Source organism: Antechinus flavipes, chromosome 2 (assembly GCF_016432865.1).
Source record: "Antechinus flavipes isolate AdamAnt ecotype Samford, QLD, Australia chromosome 2, AdamAnt_v2, whole genome shotgun sequence".
NCBI classification, from domain to species: Eukaryota; Metazoa; Chordata; class Mammalia; order Dasyuromorphia; family Dasyuridae; genus Antechinus; species Antechinus flavipes.
Window position 1 is genome coordinate 207,598,395 of NC_067399.1, and position 24,649 is coordinate 207,623,043.

The 24,649-nt window shown below is 35.1% G+C and overlaps 1 protein-coding gene across 1 annotated transcript in view; it reads left to right on the plus strand.

Annotated features, from left to right (window-relative positions):
- The first annotated feature begins 4,452 nt into the window (after positions 1-4,452).
- The window catches only part of SLC30A6 (solute carrier family 30 member 6), a 52,165-nt gene continuing 31,968 nt past the window's right edge, over positions 4,453-24,649 (plus strand). The window contains exons 1-5 of the mRNA XM_051976126.1: positions 4,453-4,547; positions 10,700-10,786; positions 16,682-16,766; positions 17,413-17,455; positions 22,917-22,982. Coding sequence (XP_051832086.1) covers positions 4,545-4,547; positions 10,700-10,786; positions 16,682-16,766; positions 17,413-17,455; positions 22,917-22,982 — 284 coding nt within the window. The 5' untranslated portion in view covers positions 4,453-4,544. The remainder of the gene's footprint in view (positions 4,548-10,699; positions 10,787-16,681; positions 16,767-17,412; positions 17,456-22,916; positions 22,983-24,649) is intronic.

Below are 24,649 nucleotides of genomic sequence, written 5' to 3' on the forward strand. Positions count from 1 at the left end.
CAAGGATGGGAAGAGGTGATTTGTAGCAGTGACAGGAACAATGAACTCCTAAACTTCGATTTAAGAAGGGGGCACAGGACAGAAATCTCATTTACTGTCCCAAAATACTAATTTTAGATGTGTGTGTGTATATACATACATATATATGTATGTGTGTATATATATATATTTATTTATTTTACTTTTCCACTATGCTCTGCCTACTAGGTACCTGCCTCATCTCCACACACATTTTTTTATTCTTTTGTGTGTTTTCTGTCTCTATTATAGATTGTAAACTGATTTAGTGCAAGACTATCTTTTTCATATTTGCATCTCTAGCACTTAGTGCAATGCTTTGCTCATAATCAGTGTTTAATGTTTGTTGACTATCAAAAAAGGTCTGAGTAGGAGGAGTTACTTGAAATGAGCCTTAGAGCCTAAAAAGAAGCAGTTCTCTGTCCTCAAAAAACTTATAAACGAGAAAACATACAAAAAAGAGGTGGGAAAGTCAAGATTTGGGAATGGGAGGAAATATCAGGGGTGTTACCTAAGCATGGAGGGTATCTTGTTCTGGAGTTGTAATCAGGAAGAGTAGCAGATGAAAATTGGAGGGCAACTACCAGTTATTCCAATACTGGAGAGAGATGATAGAGCCTTGAGCTAAAATTGTGGTTTTGAGAAGATAATATATTCAAGAGATAATGTGAAAATTAAAAACAACTTTTGACAGTGATCTGAGAATGAGTAAAGGTGCAGCTGTTACTGGAAAAAATTGGCCAGGAAGGATATGTCCTTGGGAGGAGTCAGATTTCAGTAGAGAAGCTAGGTGGCACAATGAAGAGAGTGCCAGCCCTGGAGTCAGGAAGACTCATCTTCCTCATTCAAATTTGGCCTACTACATTTACTGTGTGTTTCTTCATGTGTAAAATGAGCTGGAGTAGGAAATGGCAAACTACTTAAATATCTTTGCCAAGAATATTCCAATGAAGTAAAAAAGTTAGATATGATTGAAAAATGACTGAACTGAAGGTTTCAATAATAGCTAGTAGATGGAAAGAGTGAATGAGGAAAAGACTTAGGATGAAGGAAGTTTACTGTCTGTGAAACAGGCATTCTGGAGAACACAAGCAGGCAGCCAGGGTGGGATTAGGATGAAATTTTGGGATGGGAGGGTTGAAGGGGATGGAAATAAGGATGGGTGATAAGGGATATGGAGTTTGGTTTGAATGATGATCTAAAGGAATTCCAAGTAACCGGGATGTGGATGGTATAATCAAGTATGATAATGTTCGTCACTGAAAAGAGGGCACAACTACTTTACTCTCAAAGGCCAGTTGCAGCACGAGATGAGAGGCCTGAAATTGAGTTAAGGGCTGGCAGGAACAGATTTAAGTGGTTGCCTTGGGACAGATGGAAGATGCCCAGTTTACTCATTCATCACTAGGATGCCTTTCTTCAGGGAATATTTGAGAATACTTTTCATGGAGTTGAAAACTGAAAAACCGTAGGAGTTGATGAAATCACCAAGATTTTAGAAGAGGGGAAAAAAATACATCTATATATCTATATATAACAAAAAAATTTTGCTTTTCCTTTTGTTTATTGATCTACATAGTGATTTAGATCTTCCCTAAATGAGCAGACCATGAAGAAGGCACCGCCTGCTTCACAAGAAATGCAAATTTTGTTAAATGCTTTTTATAAAAACAAAACTTTCTTTTTAAAATTTTTTTAAAGAAAATTTTCTTTAATCTCATTTTACTTTTTTTTAAATTTCACTTATTTTTTCCATATTCTTTATTAAAACAGCCATCTCATCTTCTCCTCCTCATTCAGAAGCAACATGCTCCAGGAGGTGAGGGGGAGGAAGAGGAACAGGGACAGGGGCAGGAGGCCCAGGGTTACCTCTGAACTAAACCTTGCTTTTCGAGATAAGAAAAGGAAAACCGAGGGAGAGAGGGAAGAAAAACTAAGTCATATATAGGCATTGTTACTGAGTTTTCTATCAGATTTCTTCTGGACTTACTCTAACCCTGTAAAAATTAACCCAACACTCATATACAGGTAAAATAGTGGAGTGTCCTTTCATTCTACTTCTACAGACTTCAAATACTGTATACATTATTATTCATATTATTATTTTATTATCATCACTAAAGAGCAACTCACATTACTTTCAATATGCTTTAAAGTTCTATTCTGTCCCAGTCTCTATACTAGACAATGCTGATATAAAAACAATTGCTCCCTCACACCAATTCTATGAAGTAAATCGTATAGGTAATTATCCTGCCTATTTTATAGCTGAGAAAACTGATTCAGGAAGGTGGAGTGATTTATTCAGGGCTATACAGGTAATTAATGCAATTGAAGATACTTGCAGATTTCCTAACTCTAAAGTCTTATGCTTTTGTTTTTTTTTTTAAACTTTATACTTTTGATGGAATAAGGACTCTATGGTCCCTTGAACCTTGTGGGAGAGGGCTTGGGTCAGAAAACCTTGAATCTCCTGACAATCCCTCCCTTACACCCTTTCACCTGGTCTCAGGAAGCTTCTAAAATAATCCCCACCAGAATCTCACACCCTCCCCACCCTTTTTATTTGGCCTAAGGAATAATCACCACCCATTATTGACCTGGAAATTAGTCCCTCAATTAATCTGGACATTGCTCCCTAACCCCAAACCATAGAAAGCTAAATAAAACTGAATCCTGTATCCCAAATGTTTGCTATCTTTCTAATCAGGATCCTAACCTAGTGAGAGAGAACTGCTCAGTGTCAATAAACCTTTTTTTTTTTTTTTTTTTCCCAAAACCTCTCTTGGAGATTGGGACTGTGTTATGAGCCAGAACTTGAAACAAGGTGATAACTCAATGGAATTGATAGAAACAATGTTTAAGTTAACACCTTTGAGAGTTCACACATTTGGGAGATTTCAGGGTTCAGTATGAGATATCCAAATTCACACCTCCCAGAGGACCAAAATCTTTGAGTTTACACCTCTAAAAGAGCATTAAAACAGCTGAGCTCATCAGGAGAAGTCAGTTGAAAAGATTGAAAGGGGAGCATCAGTTGGAGATTTGAGAAGCCAGGAGTTGGAGTTGAGATGGAGGCAGAAACTGGCAGAGAAGCTACAAGAGCTCTTGGAACCAAGGAGGGAGAAAGGCCACCAAGAAAACTAACTGGGCTATTTTGGAAGAGACAATAAAAGATTGGATTTTAACTCCTGGCTGTATTTGAAGTGATTATTACTTGGAACAGAAACTAAGGCTGCCTCCAGAATACTCCCCAAGAAACCCCCCAGAGAGAACCATCATATATTATAGAAAAGAAGAAGAATACCACAGGACTGGGAATTCTTTCACAAAACTTGCACACCAGCCTGGGGATCCTCAAAAGCTGTTAAGGTGTCTCACTTGTCTCTCCCTTCCCAATTCTTAACTTTCATTAGGGGTGGTATAGTTATTAAGCTCAAGTCAACAAATATTCATTGCACCATGGGCTAAGCCCTGGAGGTAAAGGCAAAAAAGTTAGCCCCTGTTCTCAAAAGGATCCCACAGTCTAATATAAGAAATAACATGTAAAGATAAAAAAAAGACACAAACAATTGAAAGTAATCTTAGAGGAAAGTCACTACATTTATTAGTCATATATACCAGGCATTGGGGATCACACATACAAAAAATGAAATAAACCTTGCTCTCGTTTATATTCTATGGTGCAAAGACAGCTGATCAGAAAGATTTAGGTTCAAGGCTTCTTTCTAATACATATTGGTAATGTGACTGTAGATAATTCACCCAGAAGACGTAAAATAAGCACTAGGAGTGGTTAATCTGAGTAAGATTCGACAGAGTAATTGATTACACCCATCTAGCTACTTAGGACCACATCAACCCGAAATTATAAATTGCAAAGCAGGTATACCTACAATGGAGAGGATTTCTTCATCTGGGAACTACTGGCACCAATAGAAATCAGAGGTATACACTCTTCCCAAAACCTTCAAACAAGTCTACCATAAGACCAAAAAGACTCTCCCAAAAACTTTCAGACAAACCTACCGTAACACAAATGCCCCCAAAAAACTTTTAAATAAATCTACTATAAGATACATCACCGCCCCCTTCCCAAAAATACCCTCAAAAACTTTTGGCCATAAGACACATATATACAATCACTCCAAGGACAAGTCTTATTATAAATTAGAATCCCGAGTTTGCTGCTTAATAATCTCTGCCACTTCAGACAATTAACTCTTCTGAGCTTCACTTTCAAGCTACGAGCACGTGGTTCGTGCCTCTCCATCAGTTTGTGGGCATATTTAGCCCCTCAGAAGAAAACCACAACTCTTATGCTTAACAGATTCACAAACAACGTAACTACTATGACACCCTTATTCTCATAGCTCTCTCCTAGAAGTATCCACTCCTCATTTCCGGATTCCTCTATCTCGGCCAATGGCCTACGTTTGTCCCGCCCCTTCCGCTCAGGGGAGGCGGGGAGCAGCCGGCCAGTGGCAGAACGACTTCCGGCGGCGGGAGCTGCGCGGCCCCTTATCATGGTGAGTGGGCCGCGGGCCCTGGCCGGGGTGCGGGGTCTATGGCCCTGTCTCAGAGCGGCCATTGTCTCGTGCGAGATGGGGCTGGGGGCGTTTCTGCTGTGTTCAGTCCTCTGTCCCTCCGGAAGAGAGGCCGCAGCTGCTTCCTGAAAGATTCTCCCCCACGACCACCTCGCGCCCGCTCTCAGCTTTCTCTTCCCATCTCTCTGGACCGCCAACTCCCCCCTCCCCTCCCCCAGGGTCGTCGGAGCAATTCGCGACCTTGGGGTTCAGTTGCTCTTGCCTACTACACTGGCTCCGGAGCAGCTGTGGTTTGCTTTCGGGATAGGAGTCCATGTCCCGCGCCCTCTGGCTGCCGATTGCTCTAGTCTGTCCACAGGTGCCTGAGATGCTTTTTTCTTTTTCTTTTTCTTTTTTTTTGCTGAGGCACTTGTGGGTAAGTGACTTGCCCAGGTCACACAGCTAGGAAGTGTTAAGTGTCTGATGTCAAATTTGAACTCGGGTCCTCCTGACTCCTGCTCTAACCACTGCCACCTAGCTGCCCCCGCTTTTTTCTTAAATGTAAAAATAACTAAACTAAGAGCCATCCCTCAGGGCAAGATCAGTCCCAGGGCTGTAACAAAGAGTTCTCAAAATAAGAATTAGACGAGCTTCTGCTACTTCCAGGCTTTAAATGTTCCACATCACAGAGATGCCAATCAAAACAATTTAAGGTTTTATCATCCCTTTTCCAGCAAATTGCCAGAGATAACTAGACAAGAAGAGTCAGCAATCATTTATAATGTGCCTACTATAAGTTAGGAACAGTGAAATGCCTGTTACCCAGAAAGGCAAAAAACAATTCCTGCCATGGGAGTTCACCTTCTATGGGGAAGACAGTGAACAAATATTTGTTTGTGTATAGATATGTGCTTGTGTTTGCCTTATATATATAACGGAGGAGACAACATATACAAATGTTTGTTGTTCAGCCTTCTCAGGTGTGTCCTACTCTTCATGACCCCATGTCGATTTTTCTTGACAAAGATACTGGAATGTTTTGCAGTTTCCTTCTCCAATTCATTTTACAAATGAGGAAATTGAGCCAAAGAGGCTTAAGTTACTTTCCCAGGGTCACACAGCAATGAAGTGTGTGAGGTGGGATTTGAATTCAGGAAGATGAGTTCTCCTGATTATAAGCTTGGCACTTTGTATCCTATATCAAAATTTCTTAAATTGTGGGTTGCTACTGAGGTCTCCATGATTTATTATCAATATGTTTGCTCTCTATACTTATCCCTACAGGGAGGTGGGTAAAAAATTCTCCTTGGAAAAAAATACCCCAGTGGTAAAAGTTTTTAAAAGCCCTGCTTTTTACTGCCTGTTTATTCCTATGTTGTGTGTGTGTGTGTGTGTGTGTGTGTGTATTTGGGTATTGTCTTCACCATTAGAAGATGAGCTTGATAAGAAGAACTGTTTGTTTCTGCAGATAGAGAAATGGATAAACATACATACACAGAAAATTGAAAGTAATTAGAGGAAAGACTTCCAAGAGCAGGGACTTTGGTTTTGGCTTTTGTTTTTTAACCAATATTTCAGTAGCTTCCAGTCTTGTTCTACTCTCTGTGACTCCATTTGGGCTTTTCTTGGCAAAAATACTGCAATAGTTTGCCATTTCCTTCTCCAGCTATTTTATAGATTGAGGAAACTGAGGCAAATGGGGTGAATGATTTGGCTCCGATCACACAGCCACTAGGTATCTGAGTCCAGATTTGAACTCAGCAAGATGAATCTTCCTGATTCTGGGGCTGACGATGCTTCCTTACTTAGCTACCTATTTTGCCAATTTGTATAGATAGTAAATTGGAGATAATCAGAGGAAAGGCATTTGGGGTGAGGTGTTGAGGTAAACCAGTAAAGACTTCTTGCAGAAAGTAGGATTTGAGATGAGTCTTGAAGAAATTCAGGGCAGTGAACTGGGAATAAAGAAGAACTGAGTTCAAATTTGGCATCAGTCACTGGTTGTGACTAGACAAGTCATTTTTTGTGCTTCCTTTTTGTCATTTGTGAATAAAGGGGCTAAAAATGGCCTCCAGGTTCCTTTCAGCCCTAAATCTGTATGATGCTGAAAAGTTTCTAGATACTCTCTCAGAGAATTGAAAGCCAAAATGAAGGATATTTGCCTTGGAAACTAGCTCCCTTGAAGAAGCACAACATATGCTTATTTTTTCCTCCCCCTGCTTTGTACCTCTAGAATTTAACACCATATCTGATGCATAATAGATACTCAGTAAATGCTAGTTGATTGAATGGCTGACTTCTTTTTGCATGCTTGTTTTGCCCAGTAAAACTTAGGGACAGGAACTGTTTGGTTTTGTCCTTTATAACCCTTGTGAATCTAGCATAGTACCTAGCATATAATAAGTATTCTGTAAATGTTTGTGAAATTGAATTGAATTATTGAACTGAGGAGAGTATCTTCCTGTTTCCATGAATTAGAGAGTTGGGGTGAATGAGGAGGTTGTGTGTTTTGTGTGTGTGTGTGTGTGTGTGTGTGTGTCTTTAAGAAGCTATTTGAAGCTTTGTCAGAATATCTTTTTTTTTTTTTTTTAAATCACAATTCCTGGCCTCTGCACCATGAATGATTCAGGCAACTCCTTAATTGCAGTATATCAGTTAAATGACCACTTTTAGTAGCCAGGTTAGAACTTTAAACTTAAATTTAATGCTCTCTGATCCAATCAAGTCACTGCTTTCTATTTCCCAAAGACATCCAAGAAAAGAGAAAAAATCTATCTGTATAAAAATATTTAGAGCAGCTCAGTTACAAAGAAAGGCAAAAAACAAAGAGTCCCTGTCCTCAAGCCCACTTTCTCTAGGGGAGACAGTGCACAAATCTTTATATTTGTGTATAGATAGATGCGTGTGTGTGCCATATTATATATAATGAAGGAGACAGCATACACAAATATTTGTTGTTTAGCCTTTTCAATTGTGTCTGACTTTTCGTGACCTCAAGTTGGGTTTTCTTTTTTTTTTTTAATTAAAGCTTTTTATTTTCAAAACATGCATTGATAATTTTTCAACATTAGCCCTTGCAAAACCTTGTGTTCTAAACTTCTTCCCCCGACCTTCTCCCTTAGTTGACAAGTAATCCAATATATGTTAAACATGTTAAAATATTATATCCAATCTATGTATAAATATATATACTTATACAATTATCTTACTGCACAAGAAAAATCAGATCAAAAAGGAAAAATGAGAAAGAAAACAAAATGCAAGCAAACAACAACATAAAGTGAAAATACTATGCTGTGATCCACGTTCAGTTCCCACAGGCCTCTCTCTGGTGTAGATGGCTCTCTTCATCACAAAATCATTGGAACTGGCCTGAATCATCTCATTGTTGGAAAGAGCCACATCCATCAGAATTGATCATTGTATAATCTTGTTGTTAATATGCATAATGTTCTCTTGGTTCCACTCACTCAGCACCAGTTCATGTAAGTCTTTCCAGGCCTCTCTGAAATCATTCTGTTGGTCGTTTCTTACAGAACAATAATATTCCTTAACATTTATAAACCATAATTTATTCAGCCATTCTCCAATTGATGGGCATCCATTCAGTTTCCAATTTCTAGCCATTACATGCCACAAATATCTTTGCACATGTGAGTCCCTTTCCCTCCTTTATGATCTCTTTGGGATATATTGGACTTCTGCTTTTGTAGGAGCCAATCTCTCCTTTCCTTCTGGATTTAGCCATCTTAACCTTTGCTGCTGGAGACAAGGTGGGAGGGAGAAGCAACTCTCTCTTTAGATGGGGGACTGGCCAGGTGTGACCCTTAATCCCTGACCCCTAGTGACGGGGAAGGGGGGAAGAGCATGTGTCTTTGGAAGAAGGCTGTTGACTAACATTTGCCAGGACCTTTGAAGATGGAAAATGTCCTTTGTGCTCCTGCTGGAACTGATTGACTAAGAGTTCATGGATGCAGGTTGCCAGTTTTCCCAAATGGGCTGAAAGTCTTTTAAGCACGTGAAGTCTGTCCTCCATCTGCCTCCATCTGTAATACATCTTCTATTACAGCTGCTAAATTGATATTCCTAAAACATATGCCTAACTACATTGTTCCCCTGCTCAAGATACCCTAGTATCAGTCCTCAACAAGCACTTATTAAGCACCTACCATGTATCAGGCATAGTATAAAATATAATTTTTTTGTTTGATTCTTAATGTGATTCAAAATCTGGCTCCACCTTTCCCATGCTCTTCTCACACTATAAAGTACACTAATTTCCCTTCTGGTTGTGTCACTGGATACAGCCTTCCATCTCCTGTCTATGGGACTTTGTATATAGGAGCTGTACCTAGAATCCTGCAATGTACTCCCTTCTCACCCACACGTTGGAAAATTCCAAACTTCCTTCAAATCCCGATTTAACCTATCTTGATCCTCCCAGTAAATGTTCCTTCTCCTCTTTGTTTCTAGTTTGTATTAATTTTTCTGTGTTTTTCCCAATAAAACATAAGCTCTCTGAGGTCAGGGACTGTTTGTTTTTGCTTTTGAATCTCAAGTATATGGTTCATTTGCTGTGAATAACAGGGTTGCTAATAAATGTTTATTGATTGAATGATGAAATGAAAGAATGTCCTAGTCTTCTGTCATTTTAAGGAAGATGGGACACTGATGGGAAAAATCTTTGTTGGAGTACTCAGTTGCTCTGTCTTGAACTGAAGGTTTGTGGTTCAGTGAGGAGAGACAAGGCTTCTGTTCTCACTTTGTGCTAGCTCCACTGTGCCTGTGGTTGTCCTATTTTCAAGTTGGGTTTTCTTGACAAAGTTACTGGAATGGTTCTCCAGTTCATTTTACAGATGAAACTGAGACAAAGAAGGTAAACAATTTTCCAAAGAATTGAAAATTGAGGGGATGCCGATCAACTGGGAGTGGTTGAACAAGATGTGGTATGATTGTAATGGAATATTACTTACTGTGCCATAAGAAAAAATGAGCTGGCTGATTTCAGAAAAACATGGAAAGATATATATGAACTGTTGCAAAATGAAGTGTACAGAAACAAGGAGAACATTTTTCACAGGAACAACAGTATTGTACATTGGTCAGTTGTGAATGACATAGCTCTTCTCAACAATACAATTCCAAAGGACTCATAATGAAAAATGTTATCCAACTTAAGAAAAACAAAAAACAAAAACCAACTACTGATGGAGTCTAAATGAAGGATGAAGCATAACGTTTTTCACTAATGATTTTTTTCATGTTTTTTTTTTTTGTTCCTTTGAGTCTGTATTCTTTCACAAACATGACTAATATGATAAATAAAAATAAAATAAACTTGAGTTTAGCACTTATGTGCTCTTTACTTTCTATGTATAATTCCTAGGAAAACTAAATGATATACATATTGAAATACTTCGCATTGATCGTTTGACTTTTTTTATTACACCGAAAGTTTCTGGCTTTTCGTATATCAAAAAGCTATCAGTTTGATAGTTTTTATTTTAAAATTCTTTAATCATAGAGTTTAGTAAAAATAGTTTGAAATTATGGAAGTTAGAGGTAATAGGTTGACAGCATCAGGATACCAAATAGAGATTTTATAAAAGGCAGTTGGTTATCTCTGTTTCTCTTGCTCTCATGGTTGTTTTAGAACACTGCTATCTTATAACAGGGATGCAAAATTAGTGGATTGATTAGCATTCTACCACTTCACAGTGATTCTAAATTGTGAAACAAAACTCTTGGTAAAATGTTACACTTATATATGGGACCACAGTGCTAGCATCCAGGACCCCAGAATCAGCCGGAGTCAGGATAAGCAAAAGTCCTTAGTCTTTATTCTTGGTCTTTAGACGCAAGATTGAACAAGATGGAAGCAGAATCTCCGTGACTGCCTTCTCCCTCCTCTACTGCCAAAGTGTGACTCTGGCTAGTCTTACTCTACCCCCTAGTCCCTCCTACAATCCTCGGTATACACCAATTATTGAGTCAGCACAGGATAGTGGGAAGGACCATTTTCCAAGCATATGTCCCTAGAGTATTGTCCAATCTGTAGTTAGCCTCAAGTGCTCAGCAGTACTGACCTCAGTGCATCGACTCAATAGTTTCAGCCCTCTACATCTATATTTAAATTACATTGTTTCTTTTTACAGGGGACAATACATCTCTTTCGAAAATCACAAAGATCTTTCGTGGGCAAGTTATCACAGGAATTTAAATTGGTAGCTGCAGATCGAAGGGTAAGTCAATTTTTAATAATATAAGTATAATTATAATTTGAGAAAAATGCTTTAAATAAAGATTATTGATTTGATTTTTAAATTATTAGAAGAAAAATTGTGTTTTCCCCATAATAATTATTTTTCTTTAACTGACATAGTCTGGGGCTATATCATTTCATTTATAAGTCAAGCAGTAAATTAGGACAAAAGAGATAGTTGAGCAAAGAGTATTTAAAAGCTAAAGTTGTGAATAGCATTTTTTGGTGACCTACCTTAGAATTTTTATCTATATTGTTTCTCTTACTATCATTTTATTTAAAACAATAAATGTGACTTCAACGAAATATAGGTAAACACACAAAAGCTTTGTGATACTGTTAACATTATTATGGCATAGTATGAGTGCCTCCTAACATTTTAGAATGATTTCAATTCTGTATTCTTTATAGTCAATATATTCTATATATTCAGTACCCTGATTTTAAAATTGCAAATGTGAAGCTTAGTTGGTGATATAAGAACAGAAAGCTATTATAACAAATAATTTGCACTGTAGGACACATGGGGAAATCTAAAATACTCATATGGAAGAAAAAATGCTCATTTCACAACTGTTCATTTTGAAAAGAATAAATTATTAACCCTGCCCAGCCTAGATCAGTTTTATATTGTCCTTAAAGATACTGTGATTCTTACCCATTTTGCTATTTAAGGCATATTAATCCTCACCCTGATTCTATTTCTGGGCTACAAAATCCTTCATTGCCAGAGAAATATAGCTTGACCTATTAAAGAATAATGTTGAATGAGTTTAATGAGGACCCTTACTAAGTACACCTCAGTCCTTTTTATACCTGTCGCTTCTTGATTTCATAGGAAAAATAACCAGACTTCCCATGTCTTCTTTCCTTTCCAGCCTGTATGACTCTGGATTTGTTTTACTATTATTTTTTAGTGCTACACAATTCCATCCCCCCTATTTCAGATTTCTTTTGCATGTTCCATTTAGAACATAAAGGACTACCTGCCTTTCTAGTTGTGTTTGTATTCCCAGTACTTAGCCCTAGTAAGTGCTTAATTAATGCTTATTGGTTTATTAACATAACTGGAAGAGTACTTCCATGAAGAATAGAAAATACTTTCTTAAAGTAGGCTCTTAATAAATGTTTATTGAATTTAGAGACTTTTGGAAGAAGTACCTATGAAAAGGAAGAGGAAGTGTGATCTAAGGTGTAATTAAAGGGATTAGATAGACCCATGGGCTTGAGTTCTAATCCTACCTCTCACACTTAACTCTGTGACCCTGGGCAAGTCACTCAGTTTCCTCACCTGTAAAGTCCAACAACAACAACAAAAAAGACTCAAATTTATAAGAAATCAAGCCATTCTCCAATTGATAAATGGTCAAAGAATATGAACAGACAACTTTCAGATGAAGAAATTGAAACTATTTCTAGTCATATGAAAAGGTGCTCCAAATCACTGTTGATCAGAGAAATGCAAATTAAGATAACTCTGAAATACCACTATACACCTCTCAGATTGACTAAGATGACAGGAAAAGATAATGACAAATGTTGGAGGGGATGTGGGAAAACTGGGACACTGATACATTATTGGTGGAACTGTAGACGGATCCAAGTCATTCTGGAGAGCAATTTGGAACTATGTTCAAAAAGTTATCAAACTGTGTATACCCTTTGACCCAGTAGTCTTTCTATTGGGCTTATTATCCCAAAGAGATCTTAAAGAAGGAAAGGAACCCACATGTGCAAAAATGTTTGTAGGAGCCTTTTTTGTAGTGGCAAGAAACTGGAAACTGAATGGAGGCTCATCAGTTGGAGAACGGCTGAACAAATTGTGATATGTAAATGTTATGGAATATAATTGTTCTGTAAGAAATGACCAACAGGATAATTTCAGAGAGGCCTGGAGAGACCTAAGTGATGCTAAGTGAAATGAACAGAACCAGGAGGTCATTGTACACAGCAACAACAAGACAATACGATGATCAATTCTGATGGACATGGCTCTCTTCAACAATGAAATGATTCAAATCAGTTCCAGTTGTTCAGGAATGAAGAAAGCTATCTACACCCAGAGAGAACTATGGGAAATGAGTGTGGATGACAGCATAGCATTTTCACTCTTTCTCTTATTGTTTGCTTGAATTTTTGTTTTCCTTCTCAGGTTTTTTTTTTCTTTCTAGATCTGATTTTTCTTGTGCATCAAGATAACTGTATAAATATATATACATTAAAAAATGAGAAGAAAAAAGACAAAAAGTAGAGATAAGATAGTTTAAAGAACGAATGAGGGAAATTGGGGATATGTGAATTAAATGGAATATTATTGCATCATAAGAAATAGAAAAGACAGTTTCATAAAAATTTGAGAAGACTCATATGAATTAAGCAGAACTAAATGAACAATTCATATAATAACAACTCATAAGAAAAAAAACTTTGAAAAAGAGTTAAGAATTCTATTTATTTTATTAATCAAGCATGATTCCCAAGGACTGATGATAAAGCATGCCACCCACCTCTTAAGAGAGAACTGATAGACTCAAAATGTAGAGTAAGAAATACAGGAAAACACAAACATATATATGTGTGTATATATTCATTCATTCATTTATATGTAAGAGCTTTAGAGTTTTTGCTATTGTTTTTTTCCTTTTACATTGGATAGTAGAGGGGAAGGGAGAAGGAATTAGGGATATGGTAGCCAAAAGAAAAAGGGTCTTTGAACCATTAAATTTTTAAAAAAATTATTGTTATATCTTTTTATTTACAAAACATATGCATCGGTAATTTTTTTTCAACATTGACCCTTGCAAAACCTTCTGTTCCAAATTTTCCCCTTCTTCCCCCCACCCTCTCCTTTAGATGGCAGATAGTCCAATACATGTTAAATATGTTTAAATCTAATATATGTATACATATCTATACAGTTATCTTGCTGCATAAGAAAACTCAAATCTAGGGAAAAAAAAAAAAAAACCTGAAAAGGAAAAGCAAGCAAAAAATAACAGAAAGAGTGAAAATGTTATGTTGTGGTCCACACTCAGTTCCCATAGTCTTCTCTCTGGGTGTAGATGGCTCTTTTCATTACTGGACAATTGGAACTGGTTTGAATCATCTCATTGCTGAAGAGAGCCATGTCCATTAGAGTTGGTCACCATATTGTTTTGTTGTTGCTGTGTATGATGATCTCCTGGTTCTGCTCATTTTACTTAGTATCAGTTCATGTAAGTCTCTCCAGGCCTCTCTGAAATATCCCATTGATCATTTACAGAACAATAATGTTCCATAACATTTCTATACCATAATTTATTCAGCTATTCTCCAATTCAGTTCCCAGTTTCTTGCCACTATGAAAAGGGCTGCCACAAACATTTTTTCACATGTGGGTCCCTTTCCCTCCTTTAAGATCTCTTTGGGATATAAGCCCAATAGAAATACTACTGGGTCAAAGGGTATGCACAGTTTGATAACTTTTTGAACATAGTTCCAAATTACTCTTCAGAATGGTTGGATATTCACGGTTCCACCAACAATGTATCAGTGTCCCAGTTTTCCCACATCCCCTCCAACATTCATCATAGTCTTTTCCTGTCTCTTAGCCAATCTGAGAGGTGTGTAGTGGTATTTCAGAGTTGTCTTAATTTGCATTTCTCTGATCAATAGTGATTTGGAGCACCTTTTTTTGAACCATTTAAAAAAAAATTCTTTTAATAGTTTTTTATTTTTCCAAATACATGCAAAGGCAGTTTTCAACATTCACCCTTGCAAATCCTATATGCCAAATTTTTCTCCTTACTTCCTCCTTATCCACCTTCCCTGGACAGCAAGTAATTCAATATGTTAAATATATGAAATTCTTCTAAACATATTTCCATATTCATCATGTTGCATAAGAAAAATCAGATCAAAAGAGGAAAAAGATAGGAGAAAGAAAAAAAAAAAAAGCCCAAGCAAGCAAACAAACAATGACAACAAAAAGGTTCAAATACTGTTTTTCTCCACATTCAGTCTCCATAGTTCTCTCTCTGGATGTGGATGGCTCTGTTCATCATGAGTCTAGTGGAATTGCCTTAAATCACCTCATTGTTGAAAAGAGCCAAATCCTTCACAATTGATCATCCCATAATCTTATTGTTCCCGTGTACATTGTTTTTTTGTGGACCATTTTTTTAAAAATAAGGTACAGAAGAGAACATAAGCCAGAAAGAATTGAAGATGTAATTTTGAGAGAATGGTTCAATAAATGAAGAATTCACTTTAAGACTTTTATCACAGCTATGAAAAGATGCCAGTTATTATGTGAAGCCTTTATCACAGGCTAGATCATATGTGATTAAGCATTGTGGTTTTGGGTATTATGAACTTAAAGTTACAGGAGTGAGAGAGAAGGAAGGGCAGGGTCTAGGAAAAAAGAAAGGAATTAGAGAGGAGATGGGGAGGGGCATAGTGAAGAACAACTTTAACCAAGTAACAGGTATGTCTTAAGATATAATCAAGATGATCTCAGGAATTGGTCTATCCCTCTGTGACTGTGGAAACAGGGTTTCACATTAACAATAAGACAAAAAGACAGCTTTGAAAGTTCATGATGAATTTATTTTTATATTTAAAATTCTTTAAATGTCTTTTTTTTTTTTTTTAACAATTCCAGAATTTCTCCTATTATTCCCCCAACCCCTTCCTATAGAGCCATCCTATATGACATTAAAGAGGGGAAAAAAAAAAGAGGAAAAAGATTCAATAAAATCAAGAAATAAATTGTGGGTTTTTTGTTTTTGTTTTTGTTTTTGTTTTTGTTTTTGTTTTGTTTTTAAAGTATATTCAGCCATGTTCCATGTTTGTGAATTTGTCAGCTCTGGAAAGATAGTCCAAGGTATCTTCTCAGATTTCTTCTTTGGGTCCATACTTTGTTCTTTGTGATTTTATTTTTGATTATTTTTTGGTTCCTTCCATTTACATTGCTGTGGTCATTATATCTGTTTTTTGTTTGTTTGTTTGTTTTTTACCTTTACTTGTTTCACTCTATACCAGATCTGGCAAATATTTCTATACTTCTCTGTATTTATCATATTCATTGTTTCTTATGGCACACTCTCCCATTACATTTTTGTACCACAGTTTCTTTTGCCATTTCCCAGTTTGTAGGCATCTCCTTTGTTTCTTTTTCTTTGCTGTCACAAAAGAATATGGCTATAAATATTTCGGTGTATGTAAAGAATTTCTTTTTTTTATTACTGACCTTAGAATTTAAACTTTCTACTAAAATGGAATGTGTAGATCAGTAGATATGGACATTTCAGTCATTCTGTTTATATATCTGCTTCCTGAAATGGTTTACTGACTCGTAGCACCACCATTAATGCTCTTGGGGTGCTCATCTTCCTACAATACTTCTAGTATAGACTATTTCCTTGTATTGTTATCTTTGCTAATTTGCAATGCGTGAAATGAAATCCCTGGGATAATTTGGTTTGCCTTTCTTTTATTAGTGATTTCGAGGTTTGATTCAAATTTTTTTTTTTTTGAGAAAAGCAAATTGTACATAATAGAGATCCATAGTTATACATACAATCCTTTTTTCTGTTTTGCTCTGTACATGAAGATATTTATTAGTTTTTGTTTTAATAATTTTTAAAATAAATTCAAGATATTTTTTTTTCTAAAAACATCTTAACCATAAGGGAGTAATATTTCTGTTGCATATTGTAGAAATAGTTGTATTTAAAATAGCTAGCACAAGAATTCATCATTTTAGTAATATCACAAACAAAAAGAAGATACTACTATAGATTTTTTTATATTTCTGGTAAAGTACTGCAGTCCTTTCGATCAAAAGGTTTTTATTTTTTTTTTTTGCAAATAAACACAACTTTTTCATTCACAGTCCTGGAAGATCTTACTTTTTGGTGCTATAAATTTACTGTGTACTGGATTCCTACTTATGTGGTGCAGTTCCACTAACAGCATAGGTATGTTACAGTTTTTATTTATAGACAGTTTTATTAATTACACTTAGTTTTCTCATTTTAAATAAAATATGCCTTATTTTATATTCTTGGTGTATTCCAGAAATGTATATAAATTTAATTTTTGTGAATTAAATAATATTTTAAATATATTTTAGGAATGTAGTAGTTAAAGGAAACTTGATAAATCTCTCCTTTTTAAAGCAAAGAATGTTTTGAAAATGTGATTAATTTCTTTATTTATGTTAATATTTAGATGTATTTTCTCAAGTTAGAAGATCTTTGTGAAATTTTGTAAAAAAGCATCTATTATTATTATTAATGTTATATGCTGATTTAAAGGACCAGTATCCACAAAAAAAGACAAAGCTGAGTCACCTAGAACAGAATAAAATGAATCTTTATTAATTACTGAGTTAACTTAATTAGTTTCAGCTTAAACGTATGAATAGAAACTAATTCTTTTTTGCTATCTACCTTAATCCAACTAATTAGACAATTGCTAGAAATAAGTATAGATTGCTGGAGGATGATGACCTCAATAAGGGAAATTGTGATAGTTTGTCTACCTAATATTCCCAACCCAGTTAATTCTTAACAATTGTTCCAATAACATTTCTTCTCTCCCCTCCCTACCTTTTTATTACAGCTTTAACTGCCTATACATATCTGACAATCTTTGATCTTTTCAGGTAGGTTTTTAAAAATCATATTCTTACTCTTATAGAATTACTTTTCATTAAAAGACTGAAGAGATTTTTCCTTTTTAGAAAAGGAAAGTGGGTTTTGAAGTATAATCACCTACAGATTCTGCTGCTAGGCATATGCCCCCAAAGAGGTTCATGATATTTTACTCCAAAATATTTATAGCAGCACTTTTTCCATTAATAAAGAATTAGGGGTGGGGGGAAAGAAGGGAAAGAGTAAGTCCTTATTACTTGAAGAATGACTTAACAAATTGTAGTGCATGAATGTGATAGACTATTATTGTGTGCTATAAGAAATAAATATAATAAATACAGAGGATCATGAAAAGACATATAACTAAGGTAAAGTGAAGTAGACACAACTAATGAAAAAATACAAAATGATCACAACTATGTAAATGGAAAGAACAACAACCCAAAACTGATTGATTGCTATGAAATTATAATGACCACACTTGGCCCAAAAAAACAACTTATATGAAGTTACCTCCTTCCATTCTTTGCAGAGTTAGGGGATTGTGGGTAGGGAATGCTAACGAGGTCAAGTTTTTTAAGCATGTTGGTTACAGCAATTTTGTTAAAAACATTTTTCCCCCGCTTTGGTACAAAAAAAATCTCTTGAAGGAGAAATTAGATGACTTAAAACCAAAAATCATCAAAAAATATTATTAAAAAGAAAGTCTTCTGGGTAAAATAATCTTTGTTATGAAAGTTAAATAGGAAAGAAATAAAAGTTTTAACTTGCAAAGGAATTTTTCAAGATTCCTTTATAAACCTTTGCTTAAGAATGTATTTCTGAAAGAGGAAACTTATTTTTAATTTCAACAGATTCTGTAAATATTTGTCAGATATTTACCAATAGCAAAGCACAATGTTAGGTGCATGTTGGGGCATGAGATGTGTGTAGAGAGAATATAAAAACAAATTTTAAAAGATCCCTATTCTTAGGAACTTTGTAGTTTAATAGGAGAGATAGATACATCCAAACTTGGTCTGAACGCTTATTAAATTATCTGAAAATTAAAATCTAAGTAATGCTTAAGTGACAAGAAAGAGTAGCTATAGTGCCCTAAAAATGTAGCAATATCCTTGGGGGGAAAAATGGAATGGCAATATAAAGCAACTCATTAAACCAAGAGTCACTTTAATTATGGTGATCTAAAGGAATAGTAACTTTAAATGGGTCATTTGTAAAAGAGGAATCACAACTAGTAAACAAACATTTAGGAAAATATTCGTTTTTACTGAAAACTAATAAATAATTGAAATAATTATAGCAATAAGTAGTAAATCGATTAATTAAATAATACTTAGATTTTGTTATCAAAGAAATCTGTGGAACTCAGCAAGGGTGGGGAGTAAGCTCTGAGAAGCTGCTATTGCCCATTTCCCTTTGCAAGCTAGTTCAGCTACTATGTTACAACCAGAGCTATTTTAGAGTAAGAGATGTTATTTACCCTTAATCATAGAAATATAAATCATACATTTGAGATATTGCTATCATCACCTACATTAATTTTTAAGATCTCTCTCTCTCTCTCCCTCCCTCTGCTATCCAGAAAGCCAGCCATTTGTTCTTCTAGCAAAAGAAAAAAAATCAAAAGTAATGCAATTGTCTGCCTCATAGTATATGCATTATTACACAAGAAATATACACTCCTTCCTGCCCTGCAGTCCCATAGGAGGAAGAGAGATACTTTTTCTCAACATTTCTTCAGGGCTAGGCTTGTTTTCACTTGGTTTCATTGTTTAAATAATTCTTTGAATTTAGAGTATTTATTTTCCTGGTTCTACTGATTTCACTTGTCAGTTAAATCTTTCCATGTTGCTATAAATTCTTCATATTTGTTTTTATGGGTCAGCAAAAATCCATAATATTGTATCTACATATCACAATTTGCTTAATCATTTCCCAATTACTAGATACATACTTTATTTCTCATTCTTTGTTGGAAAGAACAAAAATTGATATTATTTTATATATGTTTAGGAAAGGTCTTTCCTTTGGATATTTGACTTTATGTATTTATCTAGCAGTGGGATCTTTGGGTCAAAAGGATAGCTAAATTAGTCATTTCTTTTTTGCATAGTTCCAAATTACTTTCTAGAATGATAGAACTAATTCATAACTTCACTAATATTGTGTTTGCATTCCTGATTCCCTGCCAACCTTTGATCACCAGCACTGATTATTTCTATTTTTTATCAGTTTTGACAACTTGCTGACAAGTTGCTTTATTTGCATTTTTTATTAGTAATTTGAAGCATTTCTTGAAGTAATTATAAGAAACTTGTGCTCTTTTTGTGCGTGTGAATTGGTCTTATACATTTGTGTTAATTCTCTTTATTTTGACTGTCATATCTTTATCAGAGATATTTGATACAAAAATAGCCTCATCAAAAAAAAAAAATCTAAAAAATGTTTTCTTCATCCCCCTTTGATTTTGTCAGTAATTTGTTACTAATAATTTAATTGAAAAGAAAAGAAAAGAGACCAATTTTTATAAAGAGATAGATATGTTCTTTTTGCTAGTGAAGAAAATAGAAATAAACCACAAATCCCAACATTGAGAAAATAGTTACATTGACTTTGGCACGCCAATTCAGTGGAATATTATGTTGCCATAAAGCAAGACAAAAACAAAGCTTTTATAGAAATAAGAAAATATCGGTACTGCAAGGTAAAAAAATAGGACTGTTGTACTTATGCTAAATACAAGTACATAGCACTCTAAATAAATTATTCACACTGTCCTTGAAGGTATGAAAAATGTATCCAATTTAAAAATGCATCCATTAGTAATGAATATGTAGTTTATAATTCACCTAACCAGAACTCAAGAAAGCCATTAAGAATTCATCAAAAATAGTCAAAACATCAACATATATTGTAGGAAAGTCAATAGTAATTTAAACAGGCTGGTGATGGAGTGGATAGAACACTGGCCTGAGAATCAGGAAAACTTACTTCCAGGGGCGGCTGTGTGGTGCAGTGATAGAGCACCAGTCCTGAAGTCAGGAAGAACTGAGTTCAAATTTGATCTCAGACACTTAACATTTTCTAGCTGTGTGACCCTGGGCAAGTCACTTAACTCCAGTTGCCTCGGCAAAAAACAAAAAAAAACCAACTTCCAGAGTTTAAATACAGTCTCAGACATTTAACTAGCATTGTGACCCTAGGTGAGTCATTAATCTTGTCTATTTCAGTTCCTCATTTGTCAGATGAGCAGAAGGAATAATAAACCACTCCAGTATCTTTACAAAGAAAATCTCAAATGGGGATAGGAAGAGTCAGATTGTTAAATTCTTTTTGCTAAAAAAAGCTAATTAGAATAGATAAAGTAGTTCTCAATCAAAAACAAATTTTGGCCAAAGTACATACTATTCATTCAAAGCATCATTAGAGGAACTAGTATGTTTTTCCAAACCTTTTAAAATATCTCTTTGAAAATATTTGTTCCATATTTTTATTTAGCAGTCTTTTTTTGGCCCAACATGGTAGTTGATTTATACTCATTTCTGATTGACTGAGGGATTCTGATTATTTTGATGTTGAATAAAAATGTTGAAGAGGCAGTATTTTTTTGCTGTTCCTCAAATTCCAAGTCCTTTATGTTTCTTCAGTGTCTGATATCACAAGGTGATTGATGAATTCCTACATGTTTTCCATAGGAACTTATTACAAAAATCTCCATTATACCAGAATAAAACATTGTTTTTCTCCTCCCAAGATCTAGTTGCAAATTCCATGGCAAGCGACAGTCTTTTTGGGGGATGCTACTTTCAATGGGCTTTGTTGATTCACAATAATAAATAAAAATCCTCTTTTTGAACATAGTCTTTCATTACCTCCCCTGGCCCCTTTTACATTTCTTACATCTTACTCAGATTAGTGACATTGGCCTATTGGCCATTCCTCCAACAAAATACTCCCATCTCCAACTCTGGACATTTTCACTGGCTATCTATTCTTCAGTTCTGAAATTTTCTCCTTATTTTTACCGCTGCGCTTCCTTCAAGTCTCAGCTAAAAAATCTCACCTTTCTACAGGAAACTTTTCCTGATCCATCTTAAGTATAGTGCCTTGCCTCTATTGATCAGTTCTAGTTTATTCTGTATGAATCTTGTTTTTACCTCGGCATATTGACTTTTCCTTTAGATTGTGAACTCCATGAGAGCAGAAATTGTTTTTTACCTTTTTTTGTATCCCCAATAGTTAGTCCACGGTGCCTGACACATGACAGGTGCTTACTAAATGTTTATTGACTTTCTGGGACATAAACTCACTCTCTATTGAGATGAGACATTTTCTTTCCTCCTCTACTCTGTCAAACCCAATCACTCAAAGAAAATTTTTGCCAAGAATTTGGTTGAAGTATAAGAATCAGGCAGTTGGAAGTCAGAAGAAAGAAAACAAAAATAGAAGGGAAAACAGAAATACTAGGAGAAAGGGTAAGAAAATGGGTGAGACTCTAAAGGGGGAGGGCCGCTTGAGGCAAGTGGTGCTCATAAGTAAAATACTGGGGAGAAAGGGAAAGAGAAAGAAAAAGGTCAATGAGATGTCAGGAAATACAGAATTAGTAGTTTTAACCGTAAATGTGAATGGGGTGAACTCCCATAAAGCATAAGTGGATAACAGACTGGATTAAAAGCCAGAATTCTGCAATATATTGTTTACAAGAAACACATTTAAAGGACAGCGATACATACAGAGTAAAGTAGATGGCCCTGGGTTTGTTTGTTTATGGAATCCTGTTATTCTCTGGATGAAACAAATTATGTATGCAATGTATTCTCTACACACAATGCTAATATGAATAAGAACACTTATGCTAACTTATTTATTTATTCATTCATTTATTTATTTTGCTGAGGCAATTGGGATTAAGTGACTTACCCAGGGTTACACAGCTAGGAAGTGTTAAGTATTTGAGGCTAGATTTGAATTCAGGTCCTCCTGACTTTAGGGCCGATTTTCTGTGCACTTCACTGCCTAGCTAGTCCCACATGTGCTAACTTTTAAGAATTGTTTTCTTTATTCAGCTTATGAGTAAAAGATATTGTTCTATGTTATTTTTCCATGTCTTAATAATATGAATGGCACTTATGAGGTAAAATTTGGTTTAATTTTAAAAATGGAGTTAAAGATTTAAATATGAGTTTCATTTAAATGACTAAAATATTATCTTGTGAAAATCATGTTAGTTTCTCTATAACTTGTCAATTCTTTTTATTCAGTGCTCATCCAACAAAGATCTGAGCACACATTTCAATATAAAATAGTTTATAATCCTATTAGCAGTACTTATTAATTTACTTTGGGCAATTACAGATATCCTACAGAAACTTATTAATTCTGAAAGGTGAGTTATTTGTTTTGTAAATGTACATATTTAGCTTGAAATAGCTAACTTCTAATTAAATGTATTTTCATTTTTCACTTCAGTTTAGTGACATGTCTGATAAGCTACTGGGTAATGGTGAGAAAACCAAGCCCAGTCTATTCATTTGGGTAAGTTTGAATATTTTCTTTCTCTGTGTATGTCATCAAATAAACAAATATAATAGGTAGTTTTAAAAGCTGGCTAAATAATTCCTTGAAAATAAGTATTTTAAGATGAAGATAATAGAATGATTTTTCTATGAACATGAAATTATATAAAGTAAATTACATGAAAAGAATGAAATCTATATCTTCATCCTGGCCTCTTTGCTTGTACCTCAATTAAGGTACTTCATCTGTCAGCTTATTTTGGCATTTTCACTGACTCTCATGCCTGCAATGTCCTCCTCCTTCTTCATCTGTACCTCTATGTTTCTTCAAGTCCATGCTAAAAACACAACTTTCCCAATAAAGCCTTTCCCGATCTCTCTTATTTCTATTTCCTTCTTTTATTTCCTATTTATCCTAGATAAATTTTGTTTGAACCTAGTTGTTTGAATGTTATCTCCCCTCATTAGATTATGAACTTCTCAAGGGTAGAAACTCTCTTGTCTTTCTTATATTATATTTTCAGTGCTTAGCATAATGTCTGGCATACGGCAAGTAAAGCTTAATAAGGGTAATAAGTGCTTATTGACTCACTGTTGCTGTTGGACAAAAGGTATTGCCTTTTTTAGCAATGGAAACTATGATGGACCTTCAAGTAAGAAGTTTTCCAAATGGTGTGGTAAATGTATCTTTGGGAGTTAATATAATATAGTATGGCAAGATTCTTGGAATAGCGATTATAATAATAGTGGATTCATACAGAAATTGAATTTTATCTACTAGCTGTACTCATAAGTTTCTGCTTTAACAAAGTGAGCTTGAAGTAAACAAACATGAAACAATAGCTTGGGTGTTGGCAAATAAATACTTTATTCAGAGCAGGTATTTAATAGAAATACAGTAAACTAGTAATGTCTTGACATGAAGATATCTGTATTGAAATCTACAAAACTGAATAGCAACATGGTAGAGAACATTGGAGCAGTGATTTTATAAAAGAGCAACAGAAGCAATATTGTTATAGAAACATACTGTTGGCCTGCCCAACTAGATGGTAAATGTAGATAAGGAATTGTACTAATTAAAGAGCTGACTCAGAAGTTGTGATAGTGATGCAGAATTTCAAGCATCTGGACATCTGCTAGAAGTTTAATTCTGCCAAAAATAAAACATTGGCAAAATATTCTTTTTTTCTGCATGATTTTAGCTTTTCTGAAGGTACAGAAAGGTCATCAGAAGGACTTGTACTTCTTAGTGCTTATTCTAACCAAAGGGGAATTCAACATTTATATAGTACCTACTATGTACCAGGTACTATGGGAGGATTGTGTTGCAAATGCCAAGAAAAGGGAAGATCTGGACAGAATTCTGATATTTCCTGATGGAATTAGAATAGCTTTGGCTCAGTTAAAACTCAAAGGTATTGCCATCTGTAATGGTACCTAGATTTGATGCCTCTAGAGCATGGATTATAGATTTAGAGTTGGAAAGGCTTATAGAATTCATCTATCTAGTAGATGCAAGTAAATGAGGACCCAAAATATTATGATTTGTCTAAGGTGAAACAAATTATAACTGGAAAAACTGAGATAAGAAGCCCAAGTTCTCTGACATCAAATTCAATATTGTTTTCACTGCAACATTTTGCCCATTGTCCCATTAAGGCCAAAATGAACTACTCAATACTT